General features: G+C 36.5%; 1 protein-coding gene across 2 annotated transcripts in view; it reads right to left on the reverse strand.

Annotated features, from left to right (window-relative positions):
• The window catches only part of Adam28 (ADAM metallopeptidase domain 28), a 61628-nt gene that overhangs the window by 442 nt on the left and 43139 nt on the right, over positions 1 to 18047 (reverse strand). The window contains exons 15-24 of one of the 2 annotated variants that reach the window (XM_087216806.1): positions 16376 to 16478; positions 12453 to 12612; positions 9520 to 9600; positions 9136 to 9214; positions 4417 to 4525; positions 3441 to 3519; positions 2641 to 2706; positions 1751 to 1816; positions 810 to 872; positions 1 to 261 (exon numbers count right to left, since the gene is read on the reverse strand). The exon at positions 1 to 261 is cut by the window's left edge and continues 442 nt beyond it. In XM_087216806.1, the coding sequence (XP_087072932.1) occupies positions 241 to 261; positions 810 to 872; positions 1751 to 1816; positions 2641 to 2706; positions 3441 to 3519; positions 4417 to 4525; positions 9136 to 9214; positions 9520 to 9600; positions 12453 to 12612; positions 16376 to 16478 (827 nt within the window). In that variant the 3' untranslated portion in view covers positions 1 to 240. The remainder of the gene's footprint in view (positions 262 to 809; positions 873 to 1750; positions 1817 to 2640; positions 2707 to 3440; positions 3520 to 4416; positions 4526 to 9135; positions 9215 to 9519; positions 9601 to 12452; positions 12613 to 16375; positions 16479 to 18047) is intronic. The other variant, XM_087216807.1, reaches the window with a different exon arrangement.

An 18047-nucleotide genomic window follows, 5' to 3' on the forward strand; every position in this document is an offset into this window, starting at 1 on the left:
AGCATTATCTTCCTTCCATAAATATGGAGAAAATAAATTTTGAATTAATACAAAAATTTTTAAGAGTATGTCTCTCTTAAAAATTTTAGTTAAGCTCTTCAAAGTATTACAAGAATCAAGATATGCTGACTTTACTTTGAATGTTAAGAGCACTCCATAGTGATAAAATAAGTTCAGTTCTCTTCTATCCAGATTTTCCAATTTGATCATTTGGCCATCAATCTTTGCTTAGCAGATGCTTCAGACTTTCGGGTTTGAGCCCTAAAGAAAAGATAAAATTCTTAAATGGTCATTTTTCCTTACACATTTAGATATCTTAAATAGAGTTATAACATGGAATTATTAAAATTAAAACCAGTTATCTGAAATCATATTTTCTTTCTTACAGGTTATTTATATGTTAGCAGTGAAGAAGTAGAAACATGGCAGAGTAGAAATAGGAAAATACTACACTAGCACCCAAATATTCATCCAGGCAGTTAGACCTAATAGGACAGGAAAGGGGACCAGGGGGAGAGTTAGGGGCCCCTCCTAAGTATTCTATGGGACATTGCATCCTTTCCTACTGTCCTCAGGGACTATTTCTGAGAAAATGAGAAATTCTGAGGTCACCATATCTTTCCACTTCTCTCCTCTTGATTATCAGGATCATTAGCCAAACTCAGAAGTGAGACATTCATGTCAGCTCCACCCCACAGTCAACAGATACTGTTCAGAGTGAGCGTCTTCTAAAAAGAGATGGGTGGAACTTTTCTCTTCCATGCTAGGAGTGCTACAAAGTTATAACAATTTGTTTATGGATCTCTTACCTTAGGTGTGGACATTGGCTTATCTTTGATAAGAGCAGAAGGGAGTGCTTTTGTGTCCTTATGCTGTTAGATAAAAATATAATGGTAGATCATTAAAAATTCTATGCTTTTCCCATCTTAGCAAAATATATTTCTTTCATGAAATTATTCATTGCCTCCTCTTCACTTACTTAAATTCTACCCAATACTCAAGGACCTATTCAAATACCACTACTCAGTCAACAGTACATGATCGTACTTTAACCACGCATTTTCTCCTCACCATGCTTCTCAGTAATATCACTTGGTGATGATACAAATTATACTTGAGAAATTTAGTTCTCCATATGTATGCTACTAAAAATGTGAAATTTCCCCACAAAAGATGTGCAATTTCTTTTAAAAAAGAATTTCAATATTTGCTTTTTCTCATTTATTTACAAAAGAGTTCCAAGCATGAGGAAATATGCTGAGAAACTACTTGATGAGTGAATGAGTTCTACTTTTTATTTCATGAGTGCCTGACTTTCAATGTAAGCTTGCCTGTATGTGATTTTCTCTTTTCATACTCTATATCTTACAGAAACTATAATAACAATAGGCTTAATGATATCTATAATAAATGGTAATAAGTATCATTTATAATAAAATTTCATACCCTCTAGAATAAGCAGCTAGAAATAATCCTTTAAAAGAGACATTTTATACAACAGAAGTTTACTCATTTTTCAACAGTTATAAAATCAGAGAACCTTATTCATAATAATGATTCAATATTCATATGAATATATAAATAACAAGAAGGTCTTGCTTTTTAAGCTATTCTTGGAGGAAGGTGCTGTGATATGTCAGGTCAGTCTCAGGATCACATGCTCTGATATGGAGTCCAAGCATTTAGGGACAATATTCTTAGTGGCCTCAAGAGACATTCAGTAAACTACCAGTGACCATGCAATACTTACAAGGAAAGAGGAAGAAGACACAGATGTAGGAATTGGTGGTGGTGGGAAATCAGGCTTTGGAATTAGCTAGTAAGAATATAAAAAATAAAAATTCAAAGAGAGGCTCCTGAGAGCAGATTTGCTTAGTGAAAAGTTAAAATCATTTTCAGGAGGGATTTCTAACCTTACACACGAGAATATTCTAAACCTGTGACTCAAGAGCTTTCACTTAGGAACACACATACAATGCAGACTCAAGCCCAGTGTAATTAATGAAGATAGCAACTATGGAAGGAATGTATCTCTCCAAAAATTCATACTTTGAAGCTGCAATACCCAGTATGATGGCATTTGGGAGTGAGTGAGACCTTTTGGAGGTACTTAAGTCTTGAGGGTGGAACTCTCAGGATAGGATTTATACCCTTATAAAAAAAGATACAAAAAAGCAATCTTTCTCACACAGTGCAAAGGTACCTGTTCTCAAATATGAAGCAAGACCTTTCAGATACCAGTACCTTGATCTTGGCCTTCCCATCTTGCCAAACAGTAAGAAATAAATCTTAGTTGTTTAAACCACCAAGTCTGTGCTATTTTTGTTATAACCACCTGAATTAACTATGATACTCTATGAAGAAGTTTGGTATTTTCATAATAAGTTATCAATTTCCCAGTTCAGGTTTAGGCATTAAATTTAGGAATAAGATGGAGAGGCATATATTAATATAGTTAATATCATTCTTATACTATATTTTCAAAGAGTTTTGAAAAGATTTTATATTTTAGATTAACAGTCTACAAATTTTCAACATTCTGCTGAAGAAATACTTGGGCATTGTGGGTTATATCTTTCCCTGGTACTGCTCTTCTTTGGGCTGGATTGCGATGATCTGAAAGAGAAGCTGATAACTCACATCCGAAGCTGGAGGCTCACTGTCTTCTACAGGCAGATCAGACACATGGAGCTTCATCTGACTGATCTAAAAGGCAGAAATCATATTTTAATATGAAATCATCTGTTGCCTAAACATAGCTTCCAAATAAGCAGCCTTTTCAAGTTCTCGTACCTTTCAACCATGACGCCAAGAGACCAGACAGGAAATGACAGTGGCCCTGCTGGGGCGTTTCTAGGAGGATTTCTCCAGAGCTACAAGGAAAATTTCCTATACCAATATTTCTATCATTAATCAGCCGTAGCTAAAATTTCTAACCTTGTAGGATAGGACCAGGGCATTAAGGATTGCACATATAAATATCACTTTATCTGTTGCTCAATTTGCCAAAGGAATAAATAATCAGCTCAGAACAGAGAAGAGAGATGGAGAGACAGACAGATGTCTGTCATCTGCTCTTATTGTGTTCTTTATTTCCTTGTATTTCATGGACCCCATCAAATTAACTCCCGTATTATAGGGATTCTCTTCTTCATTAACAAAAAGTGAAAGTGAAGGAGAATTTTCTGCCTAGGTAGCTATACTGTCCATACTCCTGCTACACACTAACAAGTAGATTTGTAAAACATTGCTGGGCAGAAATAAAAGATACAAAAATAAATAAATAAATAAATAAATAAATAAATAAATAAATAAATAAATTTTAAAAATTAAAAAAAAAGAAATGAAAGATACAAGATCAGTATATGAGTTATCAGTATACAAGAGTGAAGAAAATCATCAATGGGGGCTCTGACGAGCACACCCCAAACCAAATTTACCTCTTGAGGCTGGATAGCCCTCATCTTCTGGACTTTACCCTTCTGCTTGTGTAACCTGGGCTCTGGAGCATGAAGTGGTCTGAAAGTGAAAATATGTCATTAGAAGTTGACCTAGCAGTTCCTTCAGCATACTGGGGAAACTCAATAAAAGATCTCCAACTTCCTCTGACCACTTCACCATGCCAAGTTATTGACTGTTTTTTTTTCATCTATTCCTCAGAACATCCCTCAGCTTTTAGTTCCCTGTCAGCCACCATCATTGTCCGTGGTTCATAATCACCACTAGTCATTTTTTTTAATTCTCTACAGAGCCTTGGTTCCTAATAATAATGGCATTAAAACCAGTTTTATCTGAATATGTCATTTCATTAATTTTATGATGTAATATTTATTAAAGACTTATTATGGATTGATAAATTAATGTTAAAAGTGATAAAAGGATTCTGTATGTCAAGACCAAAAAAGAGATCTAGATGGAAATCTGAACTCCATCACTTACTTTGCAAGGCTATGAATTTGTTAATCCCTGCACTGGTTCCCACATTAGTCCAAAGAGAAGTGTGGAACCATAGGGGATTATCAGATAAATGGAAATAATAGTAACTAAATGGAAATAATAGTAACAACCTCCTGAAATTCTTGTAAAAACTAATTGAAACAATGTACAGAAAAGGGTCGGGCACAATGATGGATAAATGGTAGATACTGTGTTATGATAAATGCAAAAATCATTACTAATGAGAATTAATGGCACTTTTATTAATTAACAATATGGTAACCAACAGAAGAAAACCCATATTTCTTGTTGTAAAAGATTTCTCAGTAAAAGGGATTCCAGCCTCTAGTCCAAAGAAAATGAATCTTGTATATATTTCTGAATATCTTGAGTAAACAAAAATTAAATTTGAGAAGTTAGGTCATGTCCTCAAATTTAAAGTAAAAGAGAAGTTAAGCCCACAGCAAGATAAATGCTTACCTCTGAACTTTCTTCTGCCGTCTTCTGGCAGTCTGGTGATGTATGACTACAGCAACTACCACAAATATGACTGCCACTGGGAAGAGCACTCCCACCACAATGGAGAAGTCTGCGACAGAGAGAATGGGCCTCCTGAGGAGACGAGAATTTGCATTGCACGTCACTTGGCCCTTATTGCCTAATTTGGCTCAAACTCCATTGACTTTTTCCTGAATGAACACAATTCTTCTGGAAAATCTCTCATAGACAGTGAAATGAAGATGTATTTTGATCATGATTATTGTGTTAATGTCCATAATGGGATAATGTATACAAAACAGTGTTAGGTGGACACAGCATCCTACCACTGAGAATTCTTTGAAGGGGTGATTTTTGCAATAATGGGAAAGGGAAGGGCTGGGAATTTAGAAGAAAGTATGAGTCAGGAAGATGGAAGAGTAGGAATGGAACATTTTAGAAATAAAGCCCTAAATGAAACGGGTGAAAGAAAATGAGGTCCTGAAATTATATTCCTCTCAGTAGCAAATAAGGTGCTGAGAAATGGGAAAGAGAATTGCTAGAGACTTAAGTAAGTGTTCTGCTGCTGATTGCTTATATTGCAATTATTATGGGCAAAAAGGAGTTACGTGACTATGCTACCCAGGGAATGGTTTGAACAAATATCACTGGGTCTACATGACATTTCCTCTTTTAGCTACTAGACCAAGAAATAGATATAACTTCAATCTTTTGCTATCTCAAATATTCATTTCTCTTGTAATGATCTGAAAGCACAAGGGGCCAGGAAGTAGAAGACCGAAGAGCAATGGAGTTACTCCTCTCATTACAGACATTGGCAAACCAGTAACAAGATTCACTGTTGTACAGTTGCAAGGAATGAACATACATCATTCAGACAGAGGCAGATGGCTCAGAAGTAGAATGTTAAGTAAGACAATGTCAGTTCCACTTATTCACTCCATCTTCTGTAAAAATTATTTTTCAATAAAGTCAGCAGAAAATAAAGCCCAGAGACATTTGCTCAGATATAATACAGATACCTTCAAAATCAAAAATACATATTTGAACTAAAATCAGAACTGAAACTGTTTTCAGAAGAACAACATAGGGGCCATGAATGTAGCTCAGTGGCAAGCACGAGGCCCTGAATTTAATTCCTGGTATCAAAAAAAGAAAAAAACCAGAGAGAGAGAAACAACATAATATCAGAGGAACTAAAGTGGAAATTGGCATTGATTCATAACCCCCCCTAATCTGAAGGAACATGGTCTAGAGATAAAGTTGGGGCTTACAACAAATAAAATTATAGCTGCAGGAGGTAAGTGTGCAGTTTGAGAAGGAAATAATTGCAGAGTAATTACAGCCTCTTCTGTTTCTAGTAACAGAAGCCTAGAAAATTTGGATCGACCTTTCTACCATAAACCATATAGACATTTTGTCAGAGAACTTCCTGAAGTATGCAAATACTTTTTTTTAAATAAGGAGAAATTTCTTTGTAGCACTTGGTAAAGATTAAGGCAAAAATCAGAAATTTAGGAGGACAGGACAGGACAGGAACATTATTCTAGAAAGAAGCACAGAAATGCAGGAAAGAATGAAGAGCAAACCCTAATGCACAGTATTTGTGCCAATGTAGGTTCATTTCTCCTGACAACTGCAGGGCTGGAGGTAGGATGTCTGCGTATGGGGGCAGGGACTGTGGGGACTCTGTACTTTCTGACCAATTTTGCTGTGAACTTAAAACTGCTTTGAAAAATAAAACCCATTTTTAGCAAGCAACAAAGAAGTAGAAACTTTTAGGAAAATCACTAAAAGGATATGAAAGGATGCAAAACCTCCAAAATTAACAAAAATAAAAATAGTCATTAAAATGGTCAATCAGACCATCCAAAAGCAAAAAAATGAATAAAGAAGGAACATAAACAAATAGAAACTAAATAATTGTAGATTTACGTAAGTACATCAGTAATTACTTTAAATTCGAATGGATCCCAGCTCAATCTTTTAAAAAATAAAACACAAAGATGACACTAAAGTAAGACTAAAACTAAAATGCACTTTTAAAAAGTAGCAGATTTATAGAGGATTCAGAAAAGTTGAAAGTATAAAATGTTAAACAAATACAAATACACACAGAGTTACGATATAGGTATCTTATTCTTCAGGAGCTACAGCCATACTAGAGATACATAGAATCATTTTATACTTATGAAAATGTTAATTCACTGGGAAGGCATACTAATTCTACACTTGTTTGTATATCATAGTATGGTGCCAAAATATATTAGTATTAATAGACCGAGAAGAAGTAATAATCAAATTCACATTTCAGTGGGGAATTTTACACTTGAATCTTAACACTTCTGCATATTAAGTGGCAGAACAATAAAAAATGTAGCAGACCATAATGTTAAGCGAAATAAATCAGACACACAGCTTAAGTATTTCATGGTTTCTCTTATATGGAAACTCAATGTATAAATAAGGAGCAAAATAAAAGATAATAGGAAATGGGAGATGGGAAAAGGAACTGAGAGATGGAGGGAGGGGGAAAGAGATGAACAAAGAATGAAGATGTCCATGCTCCCAGAGAGGAATGGAATCATTATGTACTGCAAACATGTACTAATAAAAAAGGAGAAAAATACCAGCGGGATCAATAAACACACACAATTGATCAAGTTGGTATATAGAAAACATGACGGGCAGAACACACATTTTTTTTGTTGTTCAAAGCCAGAATACTTTAAAATATGGGAATGTGCTGAGCCATCAAGTAAGTCTCAACAAATTTTAACATATTCTCCACACAGAATATTCTCCAGATAGAAAGTAGTTCTGCTAAAAGTTAATTTAACAGGAACTGGAAAGCTCCCTCATTTTCATGCATGTTAAGAAATACATGGTAGTGTAATTTTGGCTCCCAGAGGCTCCGGAGTGCAGGAGGGATAGCAGGGTGTGGAGAGCTCATGGGTGGCCACTTAGTTGTAGCAAGTTAGCAGTCCGATCTGGGGTGTTAACTACGCAGTTGGAGAACCACAGATAACAATAATGCATTGCACATTTCAGAAAGCTACAAGAAAAAGGTTGGCATGTTTTGATGATAAAGGAATGCCAAGTGCTTGAGAAAATAGATATGTTTTGCCTGCTTTAGGGATTACATATACATGTATCAAACCATTGCACATACCAAAGTGAGAAGTATAATTTTTGGTTTTAAACATCAGTTACAAAACGAAAAAATAAAAATAAATCAGTATATATTTTTTGTATAAAGAAGTAAGACCGGGATTTAAAAATCCAACCCTGTACAGCTGCTACACATTTCATTACATAGATTATTAACAGAAATATTTAGCAACACAAATACTTTTTTACAAACAAAACCTAGAAAAGTTAACACAGACACAATCTCCCAGGAAGAAGTAATTGCTCATGGACGAGATTTAGCAAATCAATAGAGAAATCAAAATAAAAGCTTTAAGAAGAGGTAAGTCATAGTTTAAAATGATTTTTAATGAACATTGAAATCAATAAAGAGTTTTCTAGCTAAAGTGGTTGGTTATATTGTATCTATCCACCTACCTTACCCACGATAAATCTGAAATCATGTGTATTTGTGAATAATAAAGTCATAGAATGCTTTAAAAGTAAAGAATTTTTAGAAGCTCCAGAAAGACGGGAAATTAAGGATTTGGAGTAGGCAGAAATTATAGCCTACATGACAGAAATACATGGCTATTCTTGTTGGAAAGGCCTAACAAAGAATCTGAATTTGGGACCGATCGTCCATTCAGACTCATCCCATCCACCTCTCCATGCTGATTCCTGCTGGATGGAAAGCAACGATGGTTCATGTCCCTGGGACAAAGCCCTGCCAATAGCTGTTCAGAGGCAGTGGGGTATGCAGGAGCTTGGGGAACAGGAGAGAAGCTGGCTCCAAACACACATTCTGGATCATACAGGGAGGAAAAAGGCAAAGAGAAGTGCTGAGAAAAAGCAGCTCTTGGAGAGAAATGCAAAAAATGTCTCTCTTCAGATTCTTTACAGTATCCTCAGCAGGTGAGAGTCCCCACCGTGGCTCCTTCTCACTCTGACAGCCTGTGGGGAGACCTGTCTACCTACTAAGAAAACTCACAATCAGGTCTCCACTGAGAAAGACATCAGTAAGTATAACAAGCAAACAAAAATACAAAGAAACCCATGTGAGCCAATGCAAGTCAAGCTAACCCCTTGTTCAACTAGAATCCCACATTCTGAAGAAAAACAGTACATTGACATACAGATAGCAAGGAGCATACAGACATCCAGAACAGAAATAGGCCAGCCCAACCAGAAACAGCTAGCGGTAATACAGAGAGAAGAATTGGACCTACAAAAATAATCTAAGTCATACTAGAGATTTTTATGAGCTTATTTTATCTATCCATTAAGTCAATGCTGATATGAAAATAGAACAATCATAAAGCATGAAAATTTGGGATATTAAAAGAACATTATGAATATAAAATTTGAGGCTTTTTTATGTGTAAAATAAAAACCTAGAAATGTAGAAATATGATTTAAAAGTCATTAGAGATACGTTGGGATTTAATATTGTGGAATCAATAGCTAGAAAACTGGGATTCCAAGAGAAAAGAGGCAAAGGCATCTTAAATGATACCCACTAGGAGTTTGGAAGAGGAGAGCCATGTTCCTTGGGTGTAGAGTGTTACCTACGGAAGACTGTGGAGGAATCCTCACAGTCGGGAGGGGCCCATCCTTCTTTGCACTGGCACTGGAGCTTGTGGTCACACACCTGCAGGAGAACCAACCTTGTGAGTTCCCCCATCCCACTGACCACCAGCCAGAGAAAAGCCCATCCTGAGCCAGATATGACTCTACTCCACCAGCCTTCCTCTGCCTACCCGGGGATGCATGATGCCTAGGGCTTCAGTCATGGGTTCTCCAAAGAGATTTCTGACATGCTATGTAATCAAGTGGGCAAGCAATCTTGATGACTGTCATCACTGAATGCTGAAACCTCTGCTTCAGCTTCATCATAACGAACCTAAAATTACCTAAGATTCAGCAAGCATAAGTACACATATTTGCAAAACTTACAGCATGTCCTTTGCACTTAGAGGAACAATTGGCTGACTTGTAGATCCTCTCCATGTCCACGCATTCTGCATTAATGCACACCTAAAAATGATGGAAAACACAGGAAGTTGATGTTAATGTCTATTGGCTTCAGATCTGCAAATTCTTGACTGCTTAAAATTTAGTCTTATATTGCTAGCCACAATTATTGTAATCAAGCCCACCTTTTCATCAGTAAATCACAGTATTTTGTTGAAACAGGAAGATAACATCTGGTAATTTTTGTAATAAAATATTTAGAAAGTCCTCTTTAAAGAAAACTTCCTTCCTTTGTTTCATTCCTAATGGATCTTTCCATTAAATTACAGCTTCAATTCCATACTTGATATTTATCACTGAGCTAACCATTGCACATAATAGCAGATGTCACTTCCAAATAAAAATATAAGAGAAAATAAATGCTGATATCACATCATGTATGATATTACAATAACTGCTGTGGATGTAAATTAAATAACATTCACCCTTTTGTCTTACGATCAGAGTGGCTCTCAGGTATTGAGTACTTACCGATTTTGCAGTGCTAAAATGTATGAAGTTTGACAATCGATTCCAAAGCATATAATGGGTATTTATTAAATACCATTGGAAAAAATGAATGCAGACAAGAATAATTACACACAATGTTCCACAGAACACTAGGAAGAGGCTACAGGTGTGGAGTTTGCTGTCCATTTTCTCTAGAGCTGCTCTGCTTTTATTTATTTTATGAATTTGGACTCCATCTTATGTTTCCATTTGAATAAAGTGTTCTCCTGTTAAAAGCTAGTGTGAAGATGTCATTATACATCCAAACATACTGAAGCTACAGTTCCTATTGTAATTATTTCACATGCCTGGTAGAAGTTTCTGTTTGTCTCATTTGATTTATTAATATTTCTTATGTGCTGTCAAGGACAACTGAGGCCCTTCCTAATTCTGAGTGCAAATTTTAATGGATACAGGTCAATCATTACAATTCCTTGCCCCTTGTCAGGTATTGGTTTAAGAATAGGTGGGTGATACAACTCTGGGAAATGAAAAGTGATGCCAAATCTGCCAGAAAGGAGCTTTTAAGAAAAAAAGTTTTCACTCTGAATATGCACGGGACAATCCTGTGTTTTAACTCTGCATTACTGCCTAGAGAGGGGGAGCACTTCACTCAGCTTAAGCCAGCATGGAGCCTTCTGGAGATGTTGGGAGAAAAGGAGAAAAGGAGCCAGGTTCTTGATGGTGGCATTGTACCACTGAATCAACTACACACTATTCCTCCACCTCTAGACTTAGGATTGTGTGAACTGATGAATATCCAAATAGTGAAAGTGAATTTTAGTTGGTTTTTCTCTTCCTCCACAGCTTAAAGCATTCTAACTGATACAACATGTAAATAGTAACTACTATGCAGTAGGAGATACAAGAAAAAAATTGTGTAAAACCAAAACCCAATTAAATACTAGTGATGATGATTTAGGGAGGATTTATAATTTAGAAGAAAAAAAGGGAAGCAGTGTGACTGGTAGAAGTAATGTTATGCAACTAAGTGTTGAATAAGGAAATGCAAACCTTTGAAATTGCCTCCTCTCTGTATGAAGATGGGAAAGTTGAGGTGTTTGTGAGGAGGCTATCAGACAGCAGGTAATTATCATGGGAGAAGGGAAAGATACACGATCCTCTTTATTGTGCAAATGCAGGCGATGGCAGGTGCACAGGAAGGAAAAGGGAGAAGAACTCTGTTGCTCACAGTATTCACATAGTTAAACCAATCCCCAAAGGACAATGGATTTGACCTAAACAGTCACCTACTTTTTAAAAGTCCACACTACTCTATATCTCAGAAGCAATGGCCATATAAGAAAAGATGATAATAATAATATGACGCTGATCCCAGGGGACCTAGGAATATCTAAATCCTTCCTTAGTTCAAGTATTCCTCATGTGGTATGGCCCAAGCACTGTAACACTCAGGCCAAGTCCTGTCCTCACTAGATTTCAGGAAAGAATTAGTATGTGAAAACTGGAAGTTCCTATTAAGGACTTTTCTATTTTACGTAATATTCTTGGCCTTGATGATGGTGCATATTTCAGGAAACATAGGAGGAAGGAAAGCTAAATACTGCGAGTACTTCTTACAGTCTAGAATTAAGATTTTAATTTCAAATCGGCAGAATTTAAACCTTTTCTAAATTTATATTCTTGGTGCTCAGCCTCAGAGGCCATGCCAATTCCATCAACATTTTTATAATTACTCCCCAAAATGTGTCATGGGCAATACAAGCACTGAACCACAAAGGTAATTTTAGACCCAAAAATAAATAGCCAAAGAAAGTTTTATAAATAAGATAGTATTTTCAGGATTGACTTGAACAGAAAATCAGGGTAGATCTTGAGTCCTACAGATATCTGAATGCAATTGATAATGTAACTTTAATCTCCTTCCGGAGTTGAATCTCCTCGTCATCAAAGCTCATGAGTTACTCCTGACCAAGGTGGTACTGGTGCCTCATATTGTGGGTTATTAGATTTTTATAGATGTACAAACTCAATAACTAAAGCCCAGTATCCCACACAAAGGCATTTCTAGTAAGTTTCCAAACTTTTAGTCTAGAAAGGGAAGACATATATGTATCACACTTTTTTTGACATCATATCTGTAAGAATCATTTCTAGATTTCAATATAATGTTTGAAAATGTTAACGAGAGTCCTTATTTTTGTTTTTTTAGAGGTTCTCTACCATTTTCATGTCTTGCATTGTTCATAATGTTCCATATGCAAATCCCTACCTGTTGTGTCAAGGTATGATGAACTGGATAATTGGAAAACAAAGCAACAAGTAAATAACTGAGAAGTGAAACAGCAAAACAAAAGCCAAACAAAAAGCTACTATTTTGAGTGAAAGCCACAATTTCACCTCACCTTGTTATGCCCACACTTGGTTCCATTGGCCACCAGGTCTATGCCTTGACTTTTGTCTTTAGGATCAAATAGTTTACATGTCAGGAAAGATATGGTAAATCCTTCCCAGGGCAAATTACCTGAGCCACCTTGACAAAACAACTTCCCACACATGATGTCTCTGAGAAAAAAACAGAATTTGTTGAAGCTCTGTCCAAATGCAAATCAGCTCCAGGGCTATCAATACATAACGCATAATCTTTCTTTCTATAGCAGAGTCTTCTATTTTGTACTTTATATCCATTTGGTCTTATCCTTCAATGACAGTGTCCTAGAATATTAGCAAAATATATTGTTGCTCAAAGAAAGACTTTTTCCAGATCCTGTCCAGTAAATTTTGCCAGTTGCCTAAATTCTAGTCAACGGGAAAGAAGAAGAATCTTAAGCTCAAATTCTAGACTGTTGCCATTTCCACGTCCTCTTTCTCAGCATTTTCTCCTCCTTGCTGATTGCAATGTGACAGTTAGAGCTGATAAGCCATCAGAGACCAAGACAAACTCTTGGGAATGGAGGTCATATGCATTATGAAGTCAGAATATACATGATGACTAGGTTTCAAACATCACAGGGTAACCAAAGAAAGGAAAGTTGTATATTTGTTTTTATGACTTTCAGAAGAATAATTCTAACAAATAAAAAGCTTAACTCTCAACTATGCTTTGGCCTGTACAAAGTTGAGCCTCCCTTGACACCTCAACTCATTAGCTGTGATTACCAAAACTGACTCCCTGCAGCTGCAGTAAACTTCTCCAAACTCAATAAAGCCTTTTGTTTTTGACCAATAAATGTGCACGAAGTCAAATGCAAGGCTGTTGGTTTCAACTGCTTGATGAAGAATTTCAGAGACAGGCCACAGAAAAGTGTTCTGAAAGTGATGATGTTATGGCCTAATCTAGAATGTCCCTCAAAAGCCTAGAGTTCAGAGGTGGGATTTTAGAAGGTGAGTGGACTATGGAATGCTGTAACCATCAGATTAATCCAAAGCTAAATGCATTGGCAGGAGGTGGGGACTGGTCAAAGGAGCCAGGTCACTGGTGGTGTGACTGGAAGGGTCTGTCTCCCTCCCCTGCTCCTTCCTTCTCTCTCTGCCTTCTGGCTGCCATGACATGAGCAGTTGTCCTCTATTTCTGCCTTGGAGGCAGCTGAGCATGGGTGGAAACCTCTAGAAACTGTGAGGACAAATGAACCCTGCTTCCTGTAAATTATGTGTGCTGATGATATTTTTGTCCGAACAATGAGAAAATGTCTAAGACAGATGAAATCAGATTTTTCTGATGCCTTAGGTGACTGTAGAAGTATAAAATAGAAGTGGAAAAAGCTGTACATTCTCCCCAAACTTGAAAGGGTGTTTTTCTTGTATCTCTTAAAAAGAACATCAAGAAGAGCCCTGGGTATTGGAAATTTCATGCTGACTCTCACTCCAGCGAATGACTGTTAAGAAGTGGGTTAAGAACTGGGTCAACTTGTCAAAGATTAAAACTAGACCTATATCTCTCACCATGCACTAAACTAAAATCAAAATGGATTAAAGATCTAAATATTAAAATAGAAACTCTGAACCAGTTGGAACAGAGGTTAGGTAGAACTCTTGAAGACATCGATGTAGGAAAAGATTTTATGAGCAAACACTCAGTTGCCCGTGAACTAGCACAAACAATCAACAAGTGGGATCTCTTCTTATTAAAAGGCTTCTGCACAGCGAGAGAAACCACCAGCAGTGTGAAGAGACAACCCACAATGTGGGAAAATATCTTAACCTGCTGTTCCTCAGACAAAGGTCTACTATCTAGAATCTATAAAGAACTTAACAAAAATAAGATCTCCCAAATTTAAAGACCCAATCCAAAAATAGGCCTCTGAAATGAACAGATATTTCTCAGACAAAGAAGTAGAAATAGCAAATAAACATATGAAAAAATGTTCAACATCACTGGTCATTCGAGAGACGCAAATGAAAACAATGCTGAAATTCCATTTCACTCCAGAAAGAATGGCTGCTATCATGAAATCAACCAATAACAAATGCTGGCGGGGCTGTGGGGAAAGAGCAACCCTGCTCCACTGCTGGTGGGAGTGTAGACTGGTGCAACCACTGTGGAAATCAGTATGGAGATACCTCAGAGAACTAGGACTGGAAGTCCCATTTGACCCCGCTATTCCACTGCTGGGGATATTCCCCAAAGAATTAAAAGAATCATACCACAGTGATATATGTGCACCCATGTTCATAGCAGCACAGTTTGTAATAGCTAAAACTTGGAAACAGCCCAAATGCCCATCAACTGGAGACTGCAGAAAGAAAATGTAGTTTTTTCATAAAATGGAGTACTACTCAGCAATAAAAATTGAGAAATTAGAGACATTCATAACTAAATGGATGCACATTGAGGCGATACTCTTAAGTGAAATAAACAGGACACATGTGTAAATACCAAATAGTTTCTCTAGTGTGAGAAACTGAAAGTGTAAATAAGGACTAAAAGGTATAATAGATAATGTGAAATAGGAAGAAAAGGGGAAGTGGGAGGGGTAGGGGAAAGGAAAGAAGGAAATGGAATTAATATGAGAAAATGAAAAAAAGGAAACAAAGTCTTTGTAAATAGGGAGGGAGGGTTGGAGGGGTTGAAGGGAGGGCAGGAGAAGGGGGAAAAATAAGAACCAAGAGAGATTATGTAAAGGTGCAAATTTCCAATGATGAATGTCATTATATTGTATACCTTAAATGTACCAATAAAATAAAATTTTAAAAAAATAGAAAAATAAAAGAACAGCCCTGGGTCCTGGAAATTTCATGCTGATTCTCACTCAAGCAAATGACTGTTAAGAAGTGGGGAGGGTGCATGAGACACTTGAGCGTCTTGTTACAGAAATTGTCCACTGTTCATACAAATTTTTTTACAGGAAAATGGCATGTGCACAGGCTGCAGGTGAAAAATGGAACTCCCTGCTCTCTGCCCACTCCGCACCTACATTTGCACTTCTGGCCCCCACATAGTGCCTTTTCCATAACTTCCGCCCCCTTCCCAATCTGCCCTGAGTTCCTATAACAGAGAAATCACCAAAAGGATTTTTTATTTAGGCTCAGATTTCTCTCCAAGAGATGACACTACTTTCAAACACTAGTTTGTTTGGTAATATTTTTCACCCAGCAGCAACACTAATGTTCAATAGCAAAACTTTAAGAAATGCTAATCTTGTTCACCCTGTTGTTTTAAATTGCTCTATGTGTATAAAATTTGAAACAGTTACAAAGAATTTAGTCTCTTGCAACTTGAATTTTTAAATTCATCTTAAAATTGTGAATTTAAAAAATGGGGAAAAATGGGAGAAAAAATCTCAACTTCATTCTGTAAGGTTTTTTTTCTAGGATAACAATAAGAAAAACAAAAGGTTCAGGTGAATTGTCAATCTCTTCTTTTACTGCACATTTTCTTTATGTAATTCCACTCAAATTTAAATAAAACTGTACTTGCCCTTTATTGATTATTCCTCTCAGTAGATGAATATTTCTATCCTTAGACTCATAATGAAAAACACTAGATTGAAAAAGGTGCCTAGGGAATTCTGGGAAATCCATGAGCAAATTTTCACCTGGGCCCACTCAGTGTTGCATGTGGCATTCTAAAGGCCCATTCTACTTTGCATCTGTGCTTGGTGCTAACTGCAGCACCCACCGAGAGAGATCTGAAGGAAGATGGACTCGCCCATTGTGTTTCAGACTCGGGACCTCATCCAAATGAGGTACACAGGACAGTCACTCAGTGACTGTGTGTCACATGAGTGATGCCCAAACTCACATTCCCTTAAACTGGAATAAATCAGGCTGGAAAGGTGCTGTGGTCTTAGTCTGTGGAGCAGGAAGACTCAAACTACAAAGCACTTACTCTGCTTTGCAGGCAATGTGGGTGCCGTTCACCACATGACAGTATCCATACTTTGACCCACCTTCATTCTTCTTGTAACATGACTTATCTGCTACCTTGGTTCCTGGGACCAGGAGCATATTTGAAAATAAAAGAGATAAAAATATTTTAATGCAGCAAAGAATTAGCATTAAAAGTACAGGTTAAGTATTCCTTACGCAAAATCCTAGGAACAGAACTACTTAGATTTTAATTTTTAAATTTTAAAATATTTGCTCATACATAATGTGATACCTTAGGGATATAGTATGAGTCTAAACATGAAATTAATTTATGTTTCAAATATACCTTCTACCCATAGCCTGAAGATAACTTTATACCATATTTTTATTATTCCTGCATTTTGGCTCTGACTCCTTACATGAGGTCAGGTGTGGCATTTTCCACTTGTGAATCACGTTGCTGCTTAAAATAATTTTGAACCTACAAGTATTTTGGATTTCAGATTTTCAGATTGCAGATGTTCAGCTTGTACCATTTTGACATAATTCTACCGAATATTCTCAGCAGTATGAGACACAATAATTTGCTATCAGAAGAGGTAGCTAGAATTTGCAATAATCTTTTAAATTTTCTACTATTAGATAATGGCCATCTAAACATCTGGAACCATGACTTACAGAAAGGTAAAACTCCATCTCAATATGAAGACTCAACCAGAAAAGCTGGTCATAATGTCAACAACCTGTAAGCACTGTTACTTAAATTCTATCCTGTTGATATGTGCTGCCATACTACATTTTTAACTCCTACTATGTGGCATGAATAATGATAAACATCACATATTTCATTTCTCATTAAATCTCCCTCACATTCCCATCAGATGGGTTCAAACCATCGTGGTTAGGACCTAAGACTTTAAGCAAGACCGAGCAATCATGTACACCAGGGCGGTGAGTTCATGTCTGGGTTGGTTTATTTGTAAAATGAAGATTATGTACAATAGTACCTCCCTCGGGGTTGATGTGAGAATTACATGAATTAACACATACGAGCCACTGAAAATGGTGCCTGCTCAGTAGTAAGTGGCTGACAAAATTTAGCTCTTCTTTATATTGGTCTCATTTTACTGCAAAGAAACCTGGAAGTCATATTAAATCTCAGACAGAGATGATAAAAACCAAAATCACTACCATCAAAAAAAGTGTCTCAGAATAATTCTTGTCACTAAATTTCTCTGGGCACAATTTCCAGGGCAAAGATTACAATATATATCTGTTTTTCCAATTTTTCTGTGAAGATTGTGCTAATCCACTTTTTTACCAGCAAAGTGTGAATTTATGTGGTCACATCTGTACCAAAACCCAACATTAACACCTGGAACAAATCTTTGCAAACTCAAAAATATAGAAGGCTAATTCATTTTGTTCATATTTATTGTACTGCTACTGGGTTAAAATGATTTTAATTTTTATTGGACATTTATATTTCTTCATTATGATGAATGGCCTGTTTGTCTTAACCACATTTTCAGTACTTGGAATTGCAACTGACTTGTAGAAACAACTTGATGTTTAAAAAAGTAACTTTTTATTATGTATATTTATATATGCAAGAAGTTTTCAGATTCACTTAAACTTGGGATCTTTTATGAATTGTAAAATTTGGAATTTTTAGGCAAATCTATTTCTCT

Source organism: Heterocephalus glaber, unplaced genomic scaffold (genome assembly GCF_053883595.1).
Source record: "Heterocephalus glaber isolate CG9 unplaced genomic scaffold, H.glaber_assembly_v1.0 deba00001460, whole genome shotgun sequence".
In the NCBI taxonomy this organism is placed as follows: Eukaryota; Metazoa; Chordata; class Mammalia; order Rodentia; family Bathyergidae; genus Heterocephalus; species Heterocephalus glaber.